Raw genomic sequence first — 23,075 nt, forward strand, 5'->3', positions numbered from 1 at the left:
CATAAGCAGACTTCAGTCACAAGGAAGCCAGAGATATGGCTCTGCCGATGCAGGGGAACTGACCCCTGCAAGTTACCCTGCAACCTTCACAAGCAAGAAGAGAGAATAAATGTAATTTTTAAAAACCTGGATGGACTGGGCGTAAACACGCAGATCCCGGTAAATTTTAAGCCAGCCTGGTCTACATAGCAAGGCCAGCCAGGGCTACCAAGGGAGAGCGTGAAATAAATTAAACTAGGTAGAAGTAATAAATGGAAGTAAAAATCAAAACCTGAATGTTTAAAAAAGAAAGAAAAGGTTAAGGCACCCAAGGGGAAATCCCTTAACACGAACTGGAACCCAGCAACTCATCCAAACTCCTGAGGGACCGTGAAACACTGCAGATTTAGACCCCGGTGTTGCTTCCTTTTCAAAGCTTCGGGCCAATTACCTCATCTGGCTTTGCCTCGGTTTCCTCATCTATTAAATGGGGATTAGAGGGACGCTGACGTCATAGAGGGGTCCGAAACCAGGCAGTGTGTTGTAATGAGTTCAGCATTGTGCCCAACACAAAGTAACTCTGCACTAACGGGTAGCTTTCCAAACCATCACCACGCTACACCATCATCGCCACCGCTATTGCCGACATCGCTATTGTTAGGAAATTAAGAGAGGGAGTGAACAATTAACATCCCGTTTAATTAGCAGAGCTAAGAGGTAATGAGGGCCTGAATCAGGTGCCAAAACAAATGGACAGATTGCGAAGGTAATAGAGATAATGAGCCCATAGAATTTAACATCTTAATCCCCCAGGGATATGATTTAATTGGGCTGGGGTGGGGCTGGTATCTTCAATTTTTAAGCTCCCCAGGGCGACTCTCAGGGGCAGCCAGAGTTGAGAATCATTCCCATAATTGCAAATCAAAGACAGGAGGCAAGGAAAGCAGCTCCCAACATCCCTGCTGCCTGACCGTGACCCCTGGTCAAGCCAGAGGGTGTGAGCCCAACCTGAAGCTTCCTAGATCGCAGTCACAGAAGTTGGGGCATTGTTTTTTTTTTTTTTTTTTTTTTTTTCTTTTTAATTAGAGAAATGAAAACACTGTAGATTATGAACATTTAGCTTAGATCAGAAGTAAAATATTTGAAGACGTTTGCCCACGGAGAAGGGCCAATGAAGAAAACAGGCTCCATACTTGCAGACATTTGGTGAGTCATGCGGAGTCTGTCAGGGAAGGGTGTCCAAACAAGTCATAACCGGGCTGCCATGAGCGGGGGCCGGGCTGAGCGGTACAGTTACTTCCATTCACACCTTTAAAGCAAGCTGGGGGCCAAAAACTGGAAAACCGCCTCTGTTGCTGTTTGGTTTTCCCGCTTTGGTTTGTTATGAAGATTTTATTTTGTGTGCATAAGTGCTTCCCTCCCTGCCTGCCTGCCTGCCTGCCTGCCTGCCTGCCTGCCTGCCTGCCTGCCTGCCTGCGCTCCATGTACATGCTTGGTGCCTGAGGAAGATGTAAGAGGAGGTCAGATCCACTAAAGAGTGGGTCTCAACCTGTGAGCCACACCCCCTTTGGGATCAAATGACACTTTCCTAGGAGTCGACCAAGACCATTAGAAAACCCAAAACTTGCCACACAGTGGTGGTGCATGCCTTTAATCCCAGCACTTGAGTGGCAGAGGCAGGCGGATCTCAGTGAGTTCGAGGTCAGCCTGGTCTACGAAGCAAGTCCCAAGACAGCCAGGACTGTTACACAGAGAAACCCTGTCTTGAAAAACCAAAAAGGAGGAGGAGGAAGAGAAAAGAAAGAAAGAAAAGAAAACACGGATATTTACGTTGCAAGGAAGTAATTTTATGGTTGGGGGCCCCACAACATGAGGAACTGTGTTAAAGGCTTGCAGCAGTAGGAAGGCGGAAAACCACTGCCCTGGAAATAGAGTTACAGGTGCGTGGATGTAAGCCACCATGTGGGCTCTGGGAACTGAACCCAAGTCCCTTGCAAGAGCAGCCTGTGCGCTTAACCACTGAGCCACCTCTCCAGTCCCTATGTAACTATGGTGTTTGATTACCATGATCTCACTCCATGGGGACGATTGCACTGACCCCACACTGACGGGTCTTCCAGCCCCGACGCTGTCTTTCACCATTCTCTTCCCGGGGTGCTGAGCAAAGAGAAAGGAAAATCTGCTTTGTTCATAAGCATTTACCCTGCATGTCCCATGTGCACAAGGGGATTCACTGAGTGGCGAATGGTCTGTGAGAAGCTGGGTGGTCCTTCTATATGTCTCCTCACTCCAGGGCATCTCCTTCTTCTCATTCAGGAATGGTAAATGTAATGCATGAGTTAGGTGTGGGAGCATATGCCTACTGTAACCCCAGCACCTGAGAAGCTTGAGGCAGGAGACTCGGGTGTTCAAGCCAGCCTGGACTACATAGCAAGGCCTTGTCTCAAAAATATAAAGGTATAAGAAGGTATTATATACACTGAGTGGCTTGAGAAAGTGCCAAGGGGCATAGAGAAAGACAGCTGACATATATATAGCGTGTGTGTGGGTGGGTGGGTGTGTAGGCACCATGCTTGGTTTTGAGGGTCTGAGGATTCAATTCAGAACCCCTTCGTGCTCAGCTAGCTGGTAAAGGCGCCTGCCACCAAGCCTGACAGCCGCAATCCATATGCTGGAGGGAGAGGAAGTGTTCCTGCAAGTTTGCCTCTGGCTTCCACACACATGCACTTTCTCACAAACAGTAAATAAATAAAAATGTAATAACACGTTTAAAAGAGCAATATTACTAATGGAGCAAGGAGAAAGAGGCTCATGAGTAAAAAAAGATGAAAGGCTGCAGCCCACGGCCACTACTATGCTCATATTTCAGTAGTGAATGCCCTGTTTTATTATGCTCCGAGTCATTCTCAGAAGCAAATCGGAGAGCTTCGAGTCAAATGAGTGGTGGCTGAGTCAGTCCCCGTATGCTTCCCTTCTAAGGACAGTCTGGAAGCCAAGCCCCGAGCCCGGAGCAGGCGAATGCTCTCCAAACCACTTGCTAGAATTTCCCTCTTCGTATCAAACACCGCAATGGCCTGTGGCAGTCCACGGGACGGCCAAGAGGAGCTTAATGTCATTCTCAGCTACACAGGCAGTCCAAGGCCAGCCTGGGCTCTGTGAGGCCCTGTTTATTTACCTATAAATAAACACATAGATAAGTAAATAATTGGATGAGATTCGTGTGTGGTTGTGTGCAACCCTACCTATCTATTCACAAACAAATAAGTTAGTAAATAAATAAATGAAATTCACTTGCTGCTTGTCCATCTCGCCAGCTCACCTGTGTAAACCCAGAAGTCTCTGGAACCCATAGCATTCTGTGGCTCTCTCCCTCCAGTCACTCTCCCATACTGGTTTGCTTACTGTTACTTTTTTATTTGGATATAGCGGAAGCTCCCACATGCTTTCCATCCGGGTCTACAGATGCGGCTCCTGTGGTTTCTCTCTGTTCCTCCCTCTGTGTATATTTTCCCCTTTTCCATTTCTGATAAGTTGAGAGTAACTTAGAAATGTGACCTGAACACTAGGTTTCTTAAGAACAAAAATGTTTGCTTCGGTAACCACAATAGAGCTAACAAAACATCAAGCACATTAGGGCTGGAGAGATGCCTCAGTTGGTGTACAGACATGCCAACCTGAGTTCAAATCCCAGCCCCCACATTAAAAGGGGGAAGGATGCCAAGGAAAACAAGATGGTGGCGCACACCTTTAATCCCAGCACTCGGGAGGCAGAGACAGGCTAATCTCTGAGTTCCAGGCCAGCCTGGTCTACTGAGTGAGTTCCAAGACAGACTCCAAAGCTACAGAGAAACCCTGTCTTCTTGAAAAACTAAAACAAAACAAAACGGGGGGGGGGGTATGGGGCCAATGGGGCCATGCACATGGTCCTGGAACCCCAATTTACAGCCTAGCTCCAGCTCCAGTAAGAGGGAATAAGGTGGGAAGTGATGGATTAGAACACCCCAAGAACTCTTCCGGCCTTGGTGCACAATGGCCTTCTGCATATAACCAAAGAAAGGGAATACAATTAACATTCACACGGATCCGAATCTGTCTTAATTAGGGTTTCTATTGCTGCGAAGAGACACCATGACCTCAGCACCTCTTAAAAAAGAAAACATTTAGTTGGGGTGGCGGCTTGCAGTTTCAGAGGGTCAGTCCATTATCGTCACATGCTGGCTGTGTCTTGATCAGAAGGCAGCAGGAAGTCATCTGTCAGTCACACTGAGTGAAGCTTGAGCAAATGAAACCTCAGAGCCCACTTCAACAGTGACACGCCTACTCCAACAAGGCCACGCCTCCTAATAGTGCCACTCCTTTGGTGGGGGAGGGGGCATTTTCTTTCAAACCACCACACTGGGCCACAGTAACACGGCAATAATGGCCGTGTCTTCCATCCTGAGTGCCATCTGCGCTCATCCATTGCATTCAGTTGCTGTGACTTCAGTTTCCGGTCAGAACGGGCCTCACGGCTGCTCTGTTTTCCTTGACTCTCACAGGCAAGCCAGCCGTTTCGTTGTGGGGCTTTTCTGTTTCTCTTTTGTTGAGTCACATAGCTCAGGCCGGCCTCGGACTTGGTGTTTCCCCGAGGATTGCCTTGAATTTCTGACCGTCCTTCCTCTGCCTCCCAAGTGCTAGGAATGCAAGCATAGGCCGCCATGCTCAGTGGTCACGGTGGGGCCTGGGACTTGATGTGAGACAGCCCAGCATCCCGCCTGCTGCTCTCTGTCACCGGCCACACCATCTGTGTGTAGGATGCCCTTGGGTTTGAGTTTGTCCGACATTCCCTCAGTTACGGTTGTGCGCTTTAGGCCAGAGGAACTGTGCTGGTGCTCTCTCTCTGTGTCCTATCAGTAGACCCACCATGTCAACACAGCCCCGTGGTAGAGGTGTTGCTTTGGGATCAGCTGGTGTTTGGGCCAGGTGTTTCCACGGTAGGGTTGCTGTGTCCCCGGTCACTAATGAGCGCTTTCTGGGGATTTGAAGTTGTACTTAGCTCTTTCACCAAGCATTTACCACTGATGATTTTACAGTGGTGGTGCAGGCCTTTAATTCCAGCCCTTGGAAGACAGATTTCTGTGAGTTTGAGGCCAGCTGCTCTACAGAGCAAGTTCCAGGACAGCAGTTATACAGAGGAAGCCATGTCTCAAAACAACAGTTTTCCCTCAAATGCACACAGAACGGAACGGCAGCACCAACTGAACACAAATAAAGTAACCGTCAGTATTCACCTCCCCTACTACCAAGAACGGGAAAGCGAGAGCCCTGGCTAGGGAGGGTTCGTCCAAAGGATTATATTAGTGACCAGACTTGCAAAGCCTTCAAGGTAGGCCATTGCACAAAGGACCTGAAGGCGCATTCCAGTCCCCAGAGCATCTTATCTTTGCATCTTTGCTGACCTGCACCATGGTCCTTGTCAGGTCTTAGGAGTTGGAAAGTTTCCTTTGGGATTTTGGTGTTGTGTTGTTTAGAGACCAACCAGATTGGTCTCGACTTCATTTCTTTTTAAAAGTGGGGGGAAGAGAGAGGGATGGAGAGAGAATGTGTTATGGCACATGTGCGCAGGTCAGAGGGCAACTTGAGGGAGTCAGCTCTCTCCTACCACGAGGGTCCCAGGAATCAAGCCAGGCCATCGGGCCTGGAGACCTTTGCCTGCTGAGCTATCTTCTCGTCCCGCCCTCCGCTTCTCCACGCTTCAGGGTTCCAGGTTGACTCATCGTGCCCAGCCTATTTGAGTGTTTTGTTCTTGAGGCACTAGAGCTGGAAGCAGGGCCTCCCCAGTGTCCGGCTGTTCTCGTAGACACTTCACTTCTGCTCTTGTCCAGTCCACTGGCCTCGGTTACTTCTCAGACGCACGGGGGCCCTGCCCACCTCAGCCGCTGTACCAGGGTCCCTGTGCCAGAAGACCCCCCCCCCAGCTTTTCTTCGTCTCTAACTTGTTCCTGCCTTCAGTCCTTAAACCATTGTCTCTTTTTGCAGTTAGAGTGGGCATTTTTATTGATTTGCAAGGTTTTTTAAATAATAAAGTTCATTAATTTTTTTTATTATTTTTTACATTCCAGTCCAGCTCCCCCTCCCTCTCGTCTCCCTCCCTCCACCACCGCCCCTCCCCAGCTCTCATCTCCCCTCGGAGAGGGTGAGGCCTCCCTTAGGAAGTCTACTAAGTCTGTCCTTGAGCCAGGACCAAGCACCTCTCCACCCCCACACCCGTGTGTCTAGGCTGGGCAAGGTTATCTCTCCATATAGAATGGGCTCCACTCAGTCAGTTTAAGTCAGTTTCGTAGGGACCTTTTCTGTGGCCTCCCTGTCTAGACTAACACGCACCTGCACTTCCTGTCTGCCTTCCCAATTTACTTCTTCTCCTTGGTGTTTATCTTACTACACACTGTCTGGTTAGACCATGAGCACAGGTACTGTTTTCTGAATAGATCAGGTTCTCTTTTTTGGTAAGATTTATTTGTGTATGAGTGTGTGTGTGTCTGCGTGAGTTTATGTACCCTGCGTGTGTACAGATGCCCTTGGAGGCCAGAAGGCATCGGATGCCTTGTAGGTGTACATTACAGACAGATGTGGGACATCATGTGGGTGCTGGGAACTGAATTCAGGGCTTCCGCAAGGAGCAGTGAGTGCTGTTGACCACTGAGTCATTTTTCCGGCCCCACAAGACCCTCTCTTGCTGCCCCCACTCTGTCCTCACAGAGAGACAATAAAGGCACTTCCTGTTTATTTTTGTGACCCCCGAATCTTTTGCTTTTGTTTTTTCTAAACAGGGTCTCTCTTTGTAGCTTTGGAGTTATTCTGGCACTCGCTCTTTAGACCAGGCTGGCCTTGAACTCACAGAGATCTGCCTGCCTCTGCTTCCCGAGTGTTGACATCAAACGCATGGGCCACCAGCACCCAGCGCCCCTTAATTTTCTATGAGGCCACTTGTCAGTTCTCTACCTGTGACTGTCCAGATCAGTGCCTGTCCCATAGAGTCTTCACAGTCATGGAGCCTATCAATAAAGTGGCATTGCATTGGTCACAGTACAGAAAGATTCTGTGTGGAATCACGTTTCCTCTGCTTGACATGGTAAGGGGATTGCTAAAGAGCTTACAGTGTGATTTGAGAGCATTTTTGTTGGGCTGAGGGTGTGGCTCAGTTGGTAGTATTTGCCTAACATACACAAAGCCCTGGGACCTAACCCTAGCATTACATAAAACCAGACGTAATGATGCACACCTGTAGTTGAAGAACTCAGGAGGTGGAGGCAAGAGGGTCAGAAGTTCAAGGTCATCCTCGACTACATAGTGAATTTGAAGCCATTCTGGGCTACACTGAGATCCTGTTTCAAAACATGAAATGAAGGAAGACAGAAAAATCATTAAAGTTTGAGAGGTGTTTGCCTATGGAGGAAGATGTCCAATTTTGGATTTTTAAAGTTTGTTTTGGGTTTGGTTGGTTTTGTGTGTTTGTTTTTGAGACAGGGTCTCTCTCCATAGCCCTGGCTATGTAGACCTCATTGTATAGCCCAGGCTAGCCTTCAACTTTCAGAGATCCACCAACTTACCCCTCCAGGGTGCTGAGATCAAGGCGTGCGGCATCAGTGCTGGCCTGGTTTGGTTTGTTTTGTTACAGGCATTTATTTATTTACGGGGGACAAAGGGGAGCACATGCCTTGTGATGTGTTTGTGTGGGTCAGAGGGCAACTTCCAGGCATCATTTTGTTCTCCCATCTTGTGAGTGCCTATGACTGAACTCATGTTGTCAAGCTTGGTGACACAAACGTCACCAGCTGAGCCATCTCACTAGTCCCTCTTGTCCAAATTGTAGGCTCCTCTCTGCCTCCGTCCTTGTTGTATATAAATCTTTCACCCTTATTTTCTGCGCCAGCTGGCCTCTTCTGGAATATTTTGCTAATTTTAAGATAGACTTGGGAGTAGTTTAGAAACAGGCGGCCAGAAATTGGTAAGGAATCCAGAAACAGGAAAATACTCATACACACAAAACAAAGTTTAAAAATCTAAAACAAAATTTGTTCATTAAGGGGAGATAAAACCAGTGTGATTGCACACACCTTCGATCCCAGCACTTGGGAAGCAGGGGCAGGTGGATTTGAGTTTGGATGAGTCCAGCCTGGTCTACGTACTGGGCTTTGGGACAGCCAGGGGTACATAGAAAAACCTTGTATCACAGAGATGGGGGGGATGCACATATGCAGAGTTAGAAAAGAGACATCTCACAAATTTGCATAAGAACTTTGAACGTATCTGATGGGATGCATGTGGAGAAGGTTGCTCTCTATTGTAAAACTTTAAGCAGTGAGTAAAAAAAAAAAAAAAAAACAGAAGATCTGGGCATGTGGTGGACAGTAGGGGATGCTCATTGTCATGGACACGTTTACTCTAAAACCTATGTATGGGGTCCAGCAAAAGAGCTCAGTGTTAGAGGTGCTTCCTCTAAGCCTGATGATCTGAGGTTCTAGCCCAGAAACCCCTATGGTAGGAGAGAATCAATTCACTGACCTCACAAGCACACTGAGGCATGTGTGTGCATGCACTTGCACAACAAAGATGTTTAAAATAATCTTAAACTAGGGTCAGGCACGGTGGCGCAGGTCTTTAGTCCCACTGCTCGGGAGGCAGAAGCAGGTGGACCTCTATGAGTCTGAAGCCAGCCAGATCTACAGAGTGAGTTAGTTCCAGGACAGCCAGGGCTACACAGAGAAACCGTGTCTCAAAAAAGCAAAACAAATAAGGAATGAGTCCTTATCATGGAATGTGAGGTTTGCTGGAAGAAAATTGTGTGTAACAACACACTTGCTATTCCTTCGTCTTGTAACACATCTCAGTTTAGCTGAGCACAGCTAAGCAAGCAGCCACGCAGGTCTTAGGAAGACACTTAAGAAACACTAAGAGCTTAGGGCTATTCCTGCAACAACCCTGAGGTTAAAAGTCAAGGGACACAGCAAAACTGATACTTTGTTGCCTGGGTTGGAGGACAGAAGAAATGGCTTAGCTGATCACCTGGGACAGATAGAAGAATAGGAGTATGGGGGGGTGCTGCACCCTGGGTCCTCGGAGCTCTTCTTCCAGCTCCACATTTTCCCATCTCAGCAGATTGTGCCTGGAGGGACAAGGTCTGCAGGAGCCTCTCCCCGACTGCTTCCTGTCCTGCTCCCTCTCACGGGCTTTGATGTTTCAAAAAGCTGATGTCATTGCAAACATTTTTGGTGTTCCTTCTTTCCTGGGCCTTGCTTTTCTGCCTAGTCTCTCACGAACAGCCATACACACACACACACACACACACACACACACACACACACACACACACACACACACGAAGGTCCTATTGGCAAATAGATCATTGATGGTTGGAAGTCACATTTTGAATACCGTTAGTTGCCTACTGAAGTGTTGGGTGGCTCCCCGGGCAGCCATTGTCAAGTCCATGACTCCTTCATGAGTGATGGCGAAAGGGAAGGGTCTATTCTCCTGAGCCATAAACTTCCATGCATCTGATTTCTGATCAGTTTGGGGGGGGGCATACAGTGGGGAGGGGACTCTGGTGGAGGGTTTTCCATGGGGAAGACATTTGGGATGCCTTTTACTTTGGGCATGGAATATACTCTGAAGTGGGAGGGGGGGTGCTTCCCTAAGAGCTGGAAGTGTGAGGAGATTTAAACTTGGAAAACACTGAAGCAGATTGTGTAGGTCACAAGCCAGCCTCTATTACAGTTAGACCCATGCCCTAGAAAGGTAAAGAAAGGGGCTAGGAAGTTGGCTCTGTAGATAAAGTGCCCGCTCTGGAAGTGTGGGGACCACAGGGAATCGGGATCCTCCGAACTCCTGTAATCAGAAAGAGAATGATTTAAAAAAGACACCCGGATGTCAACTCGGGCCTCCGTGTGTACGCGCGGGCGCACACAGCTTTAAGATGGATGGGGAGAATGGGTTGGCAAGACGCTGGGCTCAGAAGGTGCTGGGGTGTGCAGCTTGCAGGGAGGACTGCACCGGGCTCTGATTTGGATGGGTGTGCTCCTTGCTGAGCAAGCACCTGCATCCTCTGCGTCATGTGCTGAGGTTGTCCACTGGGGCTCGTGCATTTCCTGATCCATGACCTCACCTGATGCTGTGATCGCCAAGCTCCTGAGGGCAGCTGCAGATCCAGAAGAGCCTCCTAAAAGAGGCCAGCAATACTGGCTGGCCCCTCAAAGTCCATTTTCTGAACAACGTCGCCCTCTGGTGGCAGACAGTAGCAACCTGCAGGGTATTTAGGTCGGTTTATACCTAGATTTGCAAATTGAACTCAGGTTTCCTTGCTCTGTGTTCTTTGGCTTCGAGGTACATGGGCAACTGAGACTTTTTACTGGAGGGGGAGGGGTGGGGAGGGGGAGGGAGCAAAGAATGGCCTTTGACTGTTGATCTTTCTACTTCCACTTCCTGAGTGCAAGTGCCTGGGTTACAGGAATGTGCCAACCACCACACCCAGGTCATGCAGTGCTGGGGATCAAACTCAGGCCTTCAGTCATGCGGGACAACTGAGCTACATGCCTCAGCCCACGACTTCTTACTATGAAGTGACAAAGTGATCCAAGTAAATATAAATTTAAAAACTGAGGCATGAAGGCTAGAACAGGTGATCATGAGTTCGAGACTAGCCTGGATCATATAATGAGATGATGTCAAAAGTAAATAAGTGACATGTGAGAAGTTGATGGCAGGGGCTGGCTTAGATGGTGTGATTGCGTAGCAGCCACTTCTTAAAACGGTAGTTTATGCGTGTAACTCTAATTTTTCCTTATATTTCTCTGTGTGTATGTGTGTGGGCATCCTTGTTCCATGGCATTTTCATGGAGGTCAGTGGGCCTACCATGTGGATCTAGGAATAGGACGCAGGTTGCTGTCAGGTACGGCAGAAAACGCTTTTACCTTTCAGGGCAGTGATGGGCATGCCTTTAATCCCGGCTCTTGGGAGGCAGAGGCAGGTGGACTCTGTGAGCTCCAAGACAGCCTCAAAAGCTACAGAGAAACCCTGTCTTGAAAAACCAAAAGGGAAAAAGAAAAAAAGAAAGGAGGGAAGGAAGGGAACACCCCAACCCACCGAACCTTCTGGCCATTCTCCATATTCTCCCCTCATTTCCCTTTGGTAGTTGTCCTATTACGTCTGTGGTGCCAAAAACCACCCTTTGACAAACGGTCCCCAAGAAACCCAAGTACATCGTTTGGGTGTACTGGGTTCTTGGCAACCTGATGTCAGGACTGGCCATTGTTTATGCTTTTAGTTGGGCTGTACATGCCTGGATATAGAGCCACTGGTGATGGCCAGTAAATAAAGGGAAAATAGTAGGAGGATATGCTATCTAACCAGCGCGGAGGGCTGGGAAGTTGCTCAGTGTGCAGCATAGCCCGTGCCCACCACCCAGGCCAGCAGCAGGACCCATGATCAGATGGATTTCCCATCCCTTGCTCTGCTCGCAGAAAGAGCTGTGAACCTAGGGAGCTCCAGGTACCGAGCCGATCGGCGTTTGTGGTGTGAGCAAATGAAAGGAAGGGCTTTGGGAAGGAGCATCGAGCTCCTTCTGAACCTGGTGACGAACCTTGATCTCCTGCTTCTGTGGAAGTGGCCTGCAAAGTGTGCCAAGCCCTCTCCCACCCACAGAGCTCACACAACCCATTAGAACTATGCAGCCGTCAGCCGCCTCACAGCGTTTCCTCTCCTTCTCTCTAGGCCTGTTACGAGGGCTGGATAGGGCGTTGCACAGAAAAGAGCCGGCACTCAGGCCACCAGCGAGTGACGGCGGCTGTGCACACCGCCTGCCTGGCCTCTGTGCCTAGTCCATCCTCTCTCTCTTGCAGTCCAACAAAGTCCCTGTTGTTCAGCACCCGCATCACATGCACCCGTTGACACCCCTCATCACCTACAGCAACGACCACTTCTCCCCGGCTTCCCCTCCCACGCATCTCTCCCCGGAGATCGATCCAAAGACAGGTGAGCGGTCCCCGGAGCCGGCGGTGCTCCCGTGGGATGGGGTGAAGAAGAGTCCTTGAGTGGGTAAGATCTGTGCAGATCTCAAAAGGCTGGTCGCCTTGCCGGTTCGCTTGAGGAGTGTTTTGTTCTTGGTCTGATGGGGTTTTTTGTTTGTTTTGGTTTTGGTTTGGTTTGGTTGGTTTTAATCTGTGCCTCCCACCTCGCCATTCTAAAAGGCTAGTGTGAGGACTAAAAGCAATGAAACAGGTTAGGTACAGAGCCTGGTTCCCTTGAAAATTCAGAGTGCCGTCCAGGTCATCGGGAGCTGCGCCTCCATAAACCGCAATGTGTGCCCTACACCGTACATTTCAAATAAGGGCCTTCTGGACAGACTTTAACATAGCCATAACACAGAGGCGGGACTGGCTTTATGTGTTGTTGGTGGTAATTAACTGCCCACCTTACTGTCCATACCTGGGAGCCAAGGTCTTCATAACATTCCTCCGGAGTCGCTGTGGTTCTAGAAATCTTCAGAGCCCTTGTTTAAAGAAATAATGATTATTGCGGTGGGAGGGATAAAGGTAGAGTGAAAATTCAGAGTTTAGAGGCAGGGTGTTTATTGTGCTGGGTGCGTCCTGGACCGTGTATGGATCCCTGTCCAGAAAACAAAAGAAAGTTACAACCACAGAGATAGCCTCTGGGTCGTTAGAGAGAAGGTGAAGAGGTCCTCCCTCCCTTTAGATACCCTTGAGTGGCAGCCCAGAGCTGCTGGAAGGTGGAAAGGGCGGAAATGATGAGAGACAGGGGCTTTCCAGGGTGTGGACAACAGGGGAAGGAGCCTCCTATTGGACGGTCTATGAGTTACGGAGGTAGGATGAGGGAAGTATTTGACACATCTCTCTTTGGAAGCAGGAATCCCCCGGCCCCCTCATCCATCTGAGCTGTCACCGTATTACCCACTCTCTCCGGGAGCTGTCGGACAAATCCCCCATCCCCTCGGCTGGCTTGTCCCACAGTAAGGAAACCCCCAGCCTTTCTTACCCTCCTTCCTTCCTCTGCTGAGCTCTGCTTTCTGGACCCCAGGACTTGGACATCCTCGCTCCTACCTTGGACAGCTTCCTCCCAGCTCCTCTGACTCCCTGCCCCTTTTTCTCATCATTTTTTGCCAGCCCCCCCCCCAGTCCCCTACACACCCTGAAGTCTGACTAGACCATGTTTCTCCTTCCTCACCCTCACAGGCAAGGACAGCCCATGTACTCACTCCCTCCTGGTGGTTTCCGGCACCCCTATCCTGCCCTTGCCATGAATGCCTCAGTGTCCAGGTTAGTCCTAGGGCGGGGTCTGTCAACGTGGAGCGTTGGGGTATTTGTCTATTAGTGATTGTGCCACTTCTGGCCACAAAGCAGCCTGTCCCCTGTAAGTCAGTGAGCGGGTATGGGGTTCCCTGATCCTCACTTCCTCTAGCCCAACGCTCCTTACACCACAGCCCGGTGGAATAGGGACCCTAGAACTCCCATGCACATCTGCGCACGCGCGCATGCACGCACGCACGCGCACACACACACGCCCACGCGCATGCACACACACACATACGCACGCGCACGCACACAGCTACAACCTCAGAGCCCTAGCCTGTTAGCCTCCTTCCACACACTCGCGTACCAGGCTCTGTGGAGCAGAGTCATTTTGAACACCTCACACTGAAGCCAGAGACTAGGTGAGAGTGTGTATCTTCTGTGATGACATCAGGTAAGGAAACGGTGTGTGGAAATTTCTCCCAAGGGCGCCTCTACCTGACAATGGGACCTGCCAGGAATTCCCCTGCTTTCTGACAAACACCTCCCATGTTTGTCATTCCGCCTGCGTCCAGCACCAGCCGTGGGTACCTTGTGTGTGCTAGGGGGAGGGAATAGCATCGTTAGGCGTTCCCCAAGCCGGTAGGCTAATTCTGGGGATGGTATCCGCCTGGGTGGCACGCAGCCCTTGCCTCTCTGCTCTCATTTGCTTCCATTTGTTACGCAGCCTGGTCTCAAGTCGGTTCTCCCCACACATGGTGGCTTCTGCCCACCCTGGCCTGCCCACCTCAGGAATCCCCCACCCTGCCATCGTCTCCCCCATTGTGAAGCAGGAGCCAGCGCCCCCCAGCCTGAGCCCTGCAGTGAGTGCGTAAGTAAGAGACCTCTGGGTGGAGGGGATGCGAGCCACTGGCCAGGCTCTGCACAGCCCGTGCCATTGGTTTTCTCTCCTGGTGTCAGCCTGTAGCCCTAGCCCTGCCTTCTGTCCAGGAGGCTGTTCCTTTGATTCTCTGCATCCCTTCCTTTAAGACTTGCTGCATCTGTTCTCATAGTCAGGTTCTGGTGGCTGCGAGGAACTAAGGATGCGTTTGGCTTCCCTCCCTGCCATCCCAATAAAATATGAGGCCAGGAAAGGAGAAAGTAGTTCATTCTCTCAAGGCTCGGGATAGCTGATGCCAGAGCAAAGACCCAGACGTTATCCTCCCTGCTGGAGGGACAGCAGAGAGGCCTACACCACTGACACCGTAGCCAGAGAGACATACCCTGCCTGCTCCTACTTTCTCTCCTTCCCCTCCTTTCCTCCATCTTTTCCCTCCCTCCTCCCTCCCTCCCTCTCTCCGCTCCTTCCCTCTCTCTCTCCCCCTTCCTCCCTGTCCTTCCCTCCCTTCTGTCCTCCCTCCCTCTCCCTCTCTCCCTCTCCCTCCACCTTTAAAGCAGTCACACATGGCCACCCAGCCAGCCTCTCCTCCCAGCATTGGTCAGCTGCCGCAGTGAAGGCCGGGATGGGGCAGCCGGATGGTGGCGACGCCTAACCGACAGCCACGTGCCCCCACAGAAAATCCCCAGTTCCCGTGAAAAAGGAGGAGGAGAAGAAGCCTCATGTGAAAAAGCCTCTAAATGCCTTCATGTTGTATATGAAGGAGATGAGGGCCAAGGTGGTGGCTGAGTGCACCCTGAAGGAGAGTGCCGCCATTAACCAAATCCTGGGAAGAAAGGTAAGGCCTCCCCGCCCTCCTGGTGACTCGTCCTGGCATCGGGCCTCGATGTCCCCCACCCTGATTGCTCTGTGTGCCTTAACCCTCTCTCCCTCAGTGGCACAACTTGTCTAGAGAAGAACAGGCCAAATACTATGAGCTTGCCCGGAAAGAACGGCAGCTTCACGCACAGCTCTACCCAACCTGGTCAGCCCGGGACAACTATGTAAGTGTTCATGCTATGTGGGAACTCAGACAGACGCACGCGCACGCACGCACGCAACTATGTGTGTGTGTTCATTTGTGTGGGAACTCAGACCCCACCCACCCACCCACCCGCATCCCCCCCAGGAGCTGCACGTTTTCAGAATGAAGAGGAGAGGAAGCAAACAACTTCAGCTTGATTTTAGAGGAGAAGCCACCTTCTCTAGAAACAAGGAAGCCAAGTTTGAATTCTTAGGGGCCATGTCTAGAAATTCTTTGATACAGACTTTTGAATATGATTTCTTTTTCTTTTTTTCCCCTGGTAAGAGGGTTCATAGCTGCATCAAATTTTCAGAGGGACCTGGGCCATCTCAGATCAACAACCAGGCCAGGGTGATAGCGAAGTAGGTAAAATACTTACTTTGCAAGAAGACGAGTATTAATCTTTGACGCCTAATGCACAAAGCCAGGTGTGGGTGGTGTCGTTAGACTCTCAGCACTGGAGAGGGGGAGGCAAACCCTTGGGGTTCGCTAACCAGCCTAGCCTGCATGGCGTGTTCCAGGCCACTGAAGAGACCACGTCTCCAAAAAAGGTATACAGTGCCTGAGAAATGACCTCCGGTCCTCTGGTCCCCATGTGTGTTACATACATACATACATACATACATACACACACACACGCACACACACACACACACGCGCGCACACGCACGCACGCACACACGCACACACACACACACACACACACCAAACTTGGTTTAGTCTGCCCCTATTCATCTCGTCCTGTGGCCATGTTTCAGGGGAAGAAGAAGAAGAGGAAGAGGGAGAAGCAGCTGTCACAGACGCAGTCACAGCAGCAGATCCAAGAGGCAGAGGGTAAGTCCTGGGCTGGGGCCTCCAGAAGAATACGGCCTGCCAGCCCTGGGTGTGATCCCAGCCCCCTCATATAAAACTTTGGAGGTTTGGGGGTCTCCCCGGTTACTCTCCTTAAGATAATAAGTTTCTTATTTGTTTGTTTGTTTAGTTGGTTTTTTTGAGACAGGGTTTCTCCGTGTAACTTTGGAGCCTGTCCTGACACTTGTTCTGTAGACCAGGCTGGCCTTGAACTCACAGAGATCCACCTGCCTCTGCCTCCCAGGTGCTGGGATTAAAGGCGTGCCCCCTCCCACCTTGATAATCAATGTGTTAAAGGAAGAGGAACAGACTTTTCAAAGCCAAGCACGTCTCAGTCCCGCCCGGTTGCCCCTAGGGGGTTATGTCCTGCATACGGTAAAAACAGGAATTGGCTGGAATTATTTCTGAGAGTTCCTTCCAAAGGTGGCTCCGTAGAGAGAAACACCGCTCCTGGATTAGGTCCTTTTCTCATTGCCTTGACAAAATACCTGACACCTGACCAAAACAACTTAAGGAAGGGTTTGTTTTGTCTCAGAACTCGAGCATGCAGCCCCTCATGGTGGGAGGGCTTCACAGCTGATCTCAGTGTAACCTTGATCAGGAGGCAGGAAGGCGAATGTGGGTCTAAGCTCCACCTGCGCTCAGGGTGGATTTCCCCTGGCTCTGTTAACTTCATGGAAGCATTTTATGGACACAGAGGTGTGTTTTCATGGAGATGGTGAAGACTGACCATCACTTATCTATGACTTCACCGGAATTATATTTCCCTCAGTTGCACACGGGAAGAACAGTGTTTGCCTCTGTTCAGGGACCACATCGCACAAGAAGCTGTGGTAGATGACAGCTAGCACAGGGCATTGCTCAGCGTGACAGGTTTTTAGGCCGTGGGCTTCGTCTCAGGGTCATCTCAGTACGAAGCTGATATGTAACATGTGTGCAAACGCGTGTGCTGTTGTGGTACATTAGGCTCCTTTCTTCCACGTGATCTATTGTTGCAGTTTCTTGTCCCACCCCCCCTCAGCCCCAAATGAACACACAAAGACTTATATAAATTATAAAACTGTTGACCAATGGCTAGGGCTTCTTGCTGGCTAGCTCTGTCTTAATTATTAACCCATTTCTGTTAATCTACGTATTGCCATGAAGCTGTGGCTTACCCGAAATCCCGCATGTTACTCCTTGGGCAGTATGGCGTCTCTTTGAGGTCTCCCTTTGCCTACCTTTGCCAGAATTTTCCTCGTCTCCAAGTCCCACCTATCTTTCTGCCTCTTGGCCAAATAGTGTTTCATTCATCAACCAGTAAGAGAAACATATATGCAGAAAGCCATCCCCCATCAATCTGTATGTTCCTATTTAGCAACACGCGGTAGTAAAATACAGAGATGGTGCGAAATCTGTTACATGCCACAATGCTCGTGTGTCATTACCCAAGGACTTCAAAGCAAACAGTAGCGATTCCTCTCTCAAGAGTTAAGAGACCCAAGGAAGGGGATGAAGAGGCCGGAGACTTTGAGCTGTTTCTGATCAGATTCTGAGTGGGTCTTTGTCAGTTTGGACATCTGGTCTTTGGATAGTGCCCTCTCCGGGTGTTCTTATGTATAGTTTCCTAACCTTGGAATCTTTGAAAAGCCTGGAGACGCAGCTCAGGTGATGGAGTGCTTGTCCAAGGATGAATGGAGCTCTGAGCCTGGTAGCCCGCACCACATAAAACAGGGGTGGTACTGTGTGTCTATCCCAACACTCCAGAGAAATAGATCTCCAAGGTCTAAGGCCAGCCCAGGGTACACGAGAGTCTGTCTCAAACAAACAAATAAACCAAGGACTAGAGATCCAACTTAGTAGATAGTCTGTGCTAGCAAGAGGGCCTGCACTCAGATGCCCAGTATCCGTGTAAAAGTCGCCATGGCAACCTGGTCATCTAGTGTACCAAAAACAACAGGCGTTATGTCCAGTGAGAGAGACTGTCTCAGAAAAATGGAGGGTCTGGACAGCTGGCTCAGCAGTGAAGAGCGCGTGTGCCCGTTTGTAACTCCAGTTATGGTTCTGGCCTGCAGGAACCAGGCACACACCTAGTACACAGACATACATGCAGGTAAAATACGTTTTTTTTTAAAAAATTAAGGTGTAGCACAATAGAAGATAACCCCGACTTGACCTCTGCCCTCCACACAAGCACACACACCATACGATACAATTTTTTCAAGTACTTTAAAAGCAATCTCCCCAAACATTGTCTATAAATGTTTGTTTTCATTTAAATGGACTTGGTTATAAAATAAATAAATAAAGAGCAGCCTCAATGTTTCCAATGTGCAGTCATCCCTCAATATGCTTCCGATTGCTTCTAGGGCCCCGCCGTACCCCACTTCTCAGACAGCTGATTCACCGGTGTTCAAGGCCCCTGAGTGAGGTGGCCTTGTTTTTATGTATATAGCATATGCATATCTTCCATCTACCGTATACCAACTCTAGATGCCTTATAACAACCTACACAACGAACGCTGTGGAAATGGCTCTTAGGTTCTATTTGCTTAGTGAATAAATAGCAAGGAAAATAAAATGCATGTGTTTAGTGCAGACAAGGTTTTTTCCCCCGGGGTATTTTTCATTGGCTCTGAGTTGAATCCACAGAATGGGAACCACAGATCCACAAGGATAACTACTGTATCTGTGTCTAATCACTGCCTTTCCCTTGCCCCGACCCCTACCACACACACACACACACACACACACACACACACACACAGCCTGCTATCTGCTGATCATTTCTCCTTGTGTTTTTACCTTTAGGTGCTCTGGCCTCTAAGAGCAAGAAGCCATGCATTCAGTACCTGCCCCCTGAGAAGCCCTGCGATAGCCCTGCCTCCTCCCATGGCAGCACGCTGGACTCCCCTGCAACTCCCTCTGCAGCCTTGGCCTCGCCAGCTGCCCCTGCAGCCACCCACTCCGAGCAAGCCCAGCCCCTGTCCCTCACCACCAAACCGGAGACCCGAGCTCAGCTGGCTCTCCATTCAGCTGCCTTCCTGTCAGCTAAGGCCACGGCCAGCAACTCCAGCCAGATGGGCAGCCAGCCCCCACTCCTATCCAGGCCTTTGCCCCTGGGCTCCGTGCCCGCGGCTCTGCTGACCTCTCCCCCTTCCTTCCCAGCCACCCTCCATGCCCATCAGGCTCTCCCCGTGCTACAGGCCCAGCCTCTCTCCTTGGTCACCAAGCCTGCCCACTAAGCGCCCCCTGATCTATGCAGGCTGTCTCGGGACTCCAAGTAGTAACGGTTCAGACGAGAGGAGGGGGAAAGGAAACATTATTGGTCAATATTTGACCACTCTGGACTGTTCTGTAAAGTGTCTGGTAACGACAGTGCTTTACACGTGTAGATGTAACCAGTAGCTGATCTTCAGGCTTTTTTTTTTTTTTTTTAAAAAAGGAAAAAGAAAAGAAAAAAGCAAAACCTTCCTCACAGCCCCCCTTACCCCCAAAATAAGTCCTCACAAGAAAACCCTGGAAAGCAGTGTGCTGCGCCCTCCCCGTGCGCCGCCGTGGGTTTACCTGGGCGGAAGGTGCCTCTCTACCTCTTCTCTTCCTGACTTGCGGCCCCCTTTGTCCTCGCCAGCCCCCGCCTGCACCAGCTCCGCACCGCATCTGCGGCATTGCCTGGCCAGGAGTCCCAGCCTGGCTCCCCTTGCCTTGCGCAGGCTTTTGTTATGTGTTCAACGCCAGTTCTTGTGTGCTGACATCTTGGCCTGGTCGTTCCCACCAGCATCCCCCCCCCCTCTCTCTCTCTCTGGGCCCCAAGGGGCCAGCTCCAGCTTGTGGTGGGGGAAGAGGTCCTTCCTCTAAAACGCCCCTCCCCCACCCCTGCATTTAAAGGGACTCAAGGTGCCTCCAAGAAACCTATGTTCCTCCCTGGCGCCCAGTTGAATTTTCCCGCCTCGCAGTCTCAGAGTGGCAGGCAGGACCCAGTCCCCCATGTCTGGCTCCTGTCACCTCAGTCATGCTAGTACAATCTGCGGAAGTTGTAAGACCCTCTGCCCCTCCCCCCCACCACCTCACAAGCTTCTTCTGTGTGTAATTCATTTTGTTTTTATGGTTTCTTTGGAACAATTTAAACTCCCAGTTTATTTTCACAAAAGAGAATAAAATTACAGTTGCAAGACTGTTTCTGGATGTTTCTTTAGACCTTGTTTTGAGTAAAGCCATTGCCTTCTTGCCAAGCCCTGGGTTAAATTTTTGCAGGCCGCTTATTATAGATAGAATCATACCAGCTGAGCTTAGAAAAACCCAAGCAATTTCGAATCCTCCCCACCCCCCCCAATCATTTTACTTTATTTATGTGTGTGAACATTTTGCCTGCATGTGTGTGTCCCATGTGTGTGTCTGGTGCCCTCAGGTGAGAAGAAGGTCTTGAAACCCCTGAAACTGAAGTGTTGGAGGAATATAAACCACTGTGAGGATACTGGGAACCAAACCCAGGTCCTTTGCAAGAGCAAATGCCCTTAGCCACTGAATAACCTCTCTAGCCCCAGCTTCAGCCTTGAAGGAGCTTAATCCAGTCAGTGTTGACCATTGAGACCCCTGAAATATGAATCCCATAATTTATAATTGATTTAAAGAGGCTTCTAGGGGCTGGAGAGATGGCTCCACGGTTAAGAACACTAACTGCACCTCCAGACATTCTGAGTTCAGTTCCCTGCATCCACATGGTGGCTCACAATCATCCATAATGAGATCTGGTGCCCTCTTCTGGCATGCAGGCAGAAACTGTTTATATAATAAATAAATACATCTTTACAAAAAAGAGAGAGAGACTTCTAATCTGAAGGTCTTCTGCTTATGCTTCTGACCCTCTTTTATTATTAGAGTTGCCAAGGATTACCGGACAGCTATCTATGGTTTCCAGCCCTGTGGCTAGTGTTATTCATAATGACTTCCTTGAGATATAATTTACTAATTTAGACTTACATGGGGCTAAGGGGCTAAGGGATACACCTCAGTGACCTCTGTAAGATGCTTTGAGTTTGATACCAAAACTGCCTATTAAAAATGACATGCTAGGGGTGGTGATGGTGCAAGTCTTTAATCCTAACACTTGGGAGGCAGAGGCAACCAGATCTCTGAGTTCTAGGCCAGCCTGGTCTACAGAGCTAGTTACAGGACAACCAGGGCTACATAGAAAAACCCTGTCTGGAAAAAAGAAGTAAGTATGTAGTGAGATATTCACTTTGTCTCCTTCTGTGGCACTGACCACACCCATTGGGGGTGGAGTCAGGGGCGGAAGTGACCTGGGGAACTAAGTCGGAGGAGGCGGGAGAGCATGCTCTTGCAAGCCGCACAGGGACAGGAGGACTTCCGGAGGAATTCTTGGAAGCAGGAACCTGTTGGTGTTCACCTGTCTATGTTGTGAGTTATTTCTCCCTGAATAAACAACTGTTCCGCCTAATTGCTTATCCTGATCCTTATTAAACTGTGATATAAGTAAATTAAGTGACATGCTATTTATTAGCATGTTTATGACGGGGAGCTCTTAGGATGGTCAGAGGACTTTGAGATCAGTTCCATCTTACAGGGATAAAACCCAGGACTTCAGCCTTGTGTGGCAAGTGCCTTTACCCATGGAGCCATCTTGATTTTTAAAGAAGACAATCTTGGATTTTAGTATGATAAACTGTGTATTTGTGTATCCATTGCTACCGTCAATTATAGAGAGTGTAAGTTTTTCCCAAGAGAACCTATGTTCTTGGAAGGTCACTTCCCATTCTCTCCACTCCAACACTAGCCAGCCAGCAATCTATTTTGTCTGTATAAATTTGTTTATCCTGGTATTTTTTCAAAATAACATGAAGTCTTCTGTCACCAAGTTGCCTCGGTGTCATGTCTTCAGGTTTATCCATGTTGTACCTTGTTACCATTATCTCGATACTTTCTAACAGTAGTAAATTCAATAACATGAGTAACGTTGTTATATTTTGGAGCTGGGGACATGGCCCAATTGCTATAGTACTTGGCTAGTGTGCATATCACCCAAGTTGCAGTTCCCAGCTCTCCATAAAAGCAGGTGTGTGGTGATGCTGTTGTCCCAGCACTTGGATAGTACAGGCAAGAATATCAGAAGTTTATTGTCATCTTTGGCTACATACTGAGTTTGAGGCCAGCATAGGTAACATGAGCTCCTGCTTTTTTTTTTTTTTTTTTTTTTTTTTTCCTCAGCCCTTTTTAGGTAGCATTCAGTACCTTTACAACACTGCAATCATGACCACTATTTGCTTCTCCAGCTGAGCTACAAAGATGGTTCAGTACTTAAGGGCACTTGCTGTACAATCATGGGGGTCAGAGCTTAGATCCCAGCACCCACGTTAACAACACAGCTGGCCCTCACACACCTTTCAGCCTAGCTTAGAAAACTCAAGCTCCAAGCTTAGGGAGAGACATTGCTTCAAAGAATTAAGCAGAGGATGACTGGAGAATGCTGGACACACTTTTCTGATATACACACATGCACACAGACACAAAGGCACGTACAGCCATACACATAGACACACAGATGCATCTTTTTATTTATTTGAGTTTGTTTTGGTTTTATTTATTTATTTGTTTGTTTGTTTATTTATTTATTTATTTAGGACAGGGTTTCTCTGTGTAGCTTTGTAGACCAGGCTGGCTTCAAACTCACAAAGATTGGCCTAAAGGTGTGCTAAGAAAAAGAGCGGCGTGGGGGGGGGCGGGGCGTGTGTTTTCCTTAATTGCTATCACACTCTGAGCAATGACTAAGGGCCGGGCCGGTTAGGTTCTGATGCTCTTAAACAGTTTCTGTTGACTGGACTTCAATTTGTTTGCTGTTTGCCTCATAAGGAAATGGTTACCAGGAGAGGTCGTATTTGGCAGCTATAAGGTAGTTCACATTGAGGAACTAGGAACTGTGTAAACGGTGACTAATCCCTGATTCTAACGAGCAGCTGAATGGCTAGGCGTGTGGCTTGGTCAGTAGAGTGCCTGTCCAGCATGCACACCATAAACTGAGCACGG

General features: G+C 49.3%; 1 protein-coding gene across 2 annotated transcripts in view; it reads left to right on the plus strand.

Moving 5' to 3' along the window:
• The window catches only part of Tcf7l1 (transcription factor 7 like 1), a 155,052-nt gene extending 135,589 nt beyond the window's left edge, over positions 1-19,463 (plus strand). For both annotated transcript variants that reach the window (XM_051202857.1, XM_051202858.1), the window contains 8 exons: positions 11,857-11,989; positions 12,881-12,983; positions 13,207-13,290; positions 13,991-14,134; positions 14,819-14,978; positions 15,076-15,183; positions 15,962-16,037; positions 18,846-19,463. In XM_051202857.1, the coding sequence (XP_051058814.1) occupies positions 11,857-11,989; positions 12,881-12,983; positions 13,207-13,290; positions 13,991-14,134; positions 14,819-14,978; positions 15,076-15,183; positions 15,962-16,037; positions 18,846-19,279 (1,242 nt within the window). In that variant the 3' untranslated portion in view covers positions 19,280-19,463. The remainder of the gene's footprint in view (positions 1-11,856; positions 11,990-12,880; positions 12,984-13,206; positions 13,291-13,990; positions 14,135-14,818; positions 14,979-15,075; positions 15,184-15,961; positions 16,038-18,845) is intronic.
• Positions 19,464-23,075: the final 3,612 nt, after the last annotated feature.

Source organism: Phodopus roborovskii, unplaced genomic scaffold (assembly GCF_943737965.1).
Source record: "Phodopus roborovskii unplaced genomic scaffold, PHOROB, whole genome shotgun sequence".
Taxonomy (NCBI): Eukaryota; Metazoa; Chordata; class Mammalia; order Rodentia; family Cricetidae; genus Phodopus; species Phodopus roborovskii.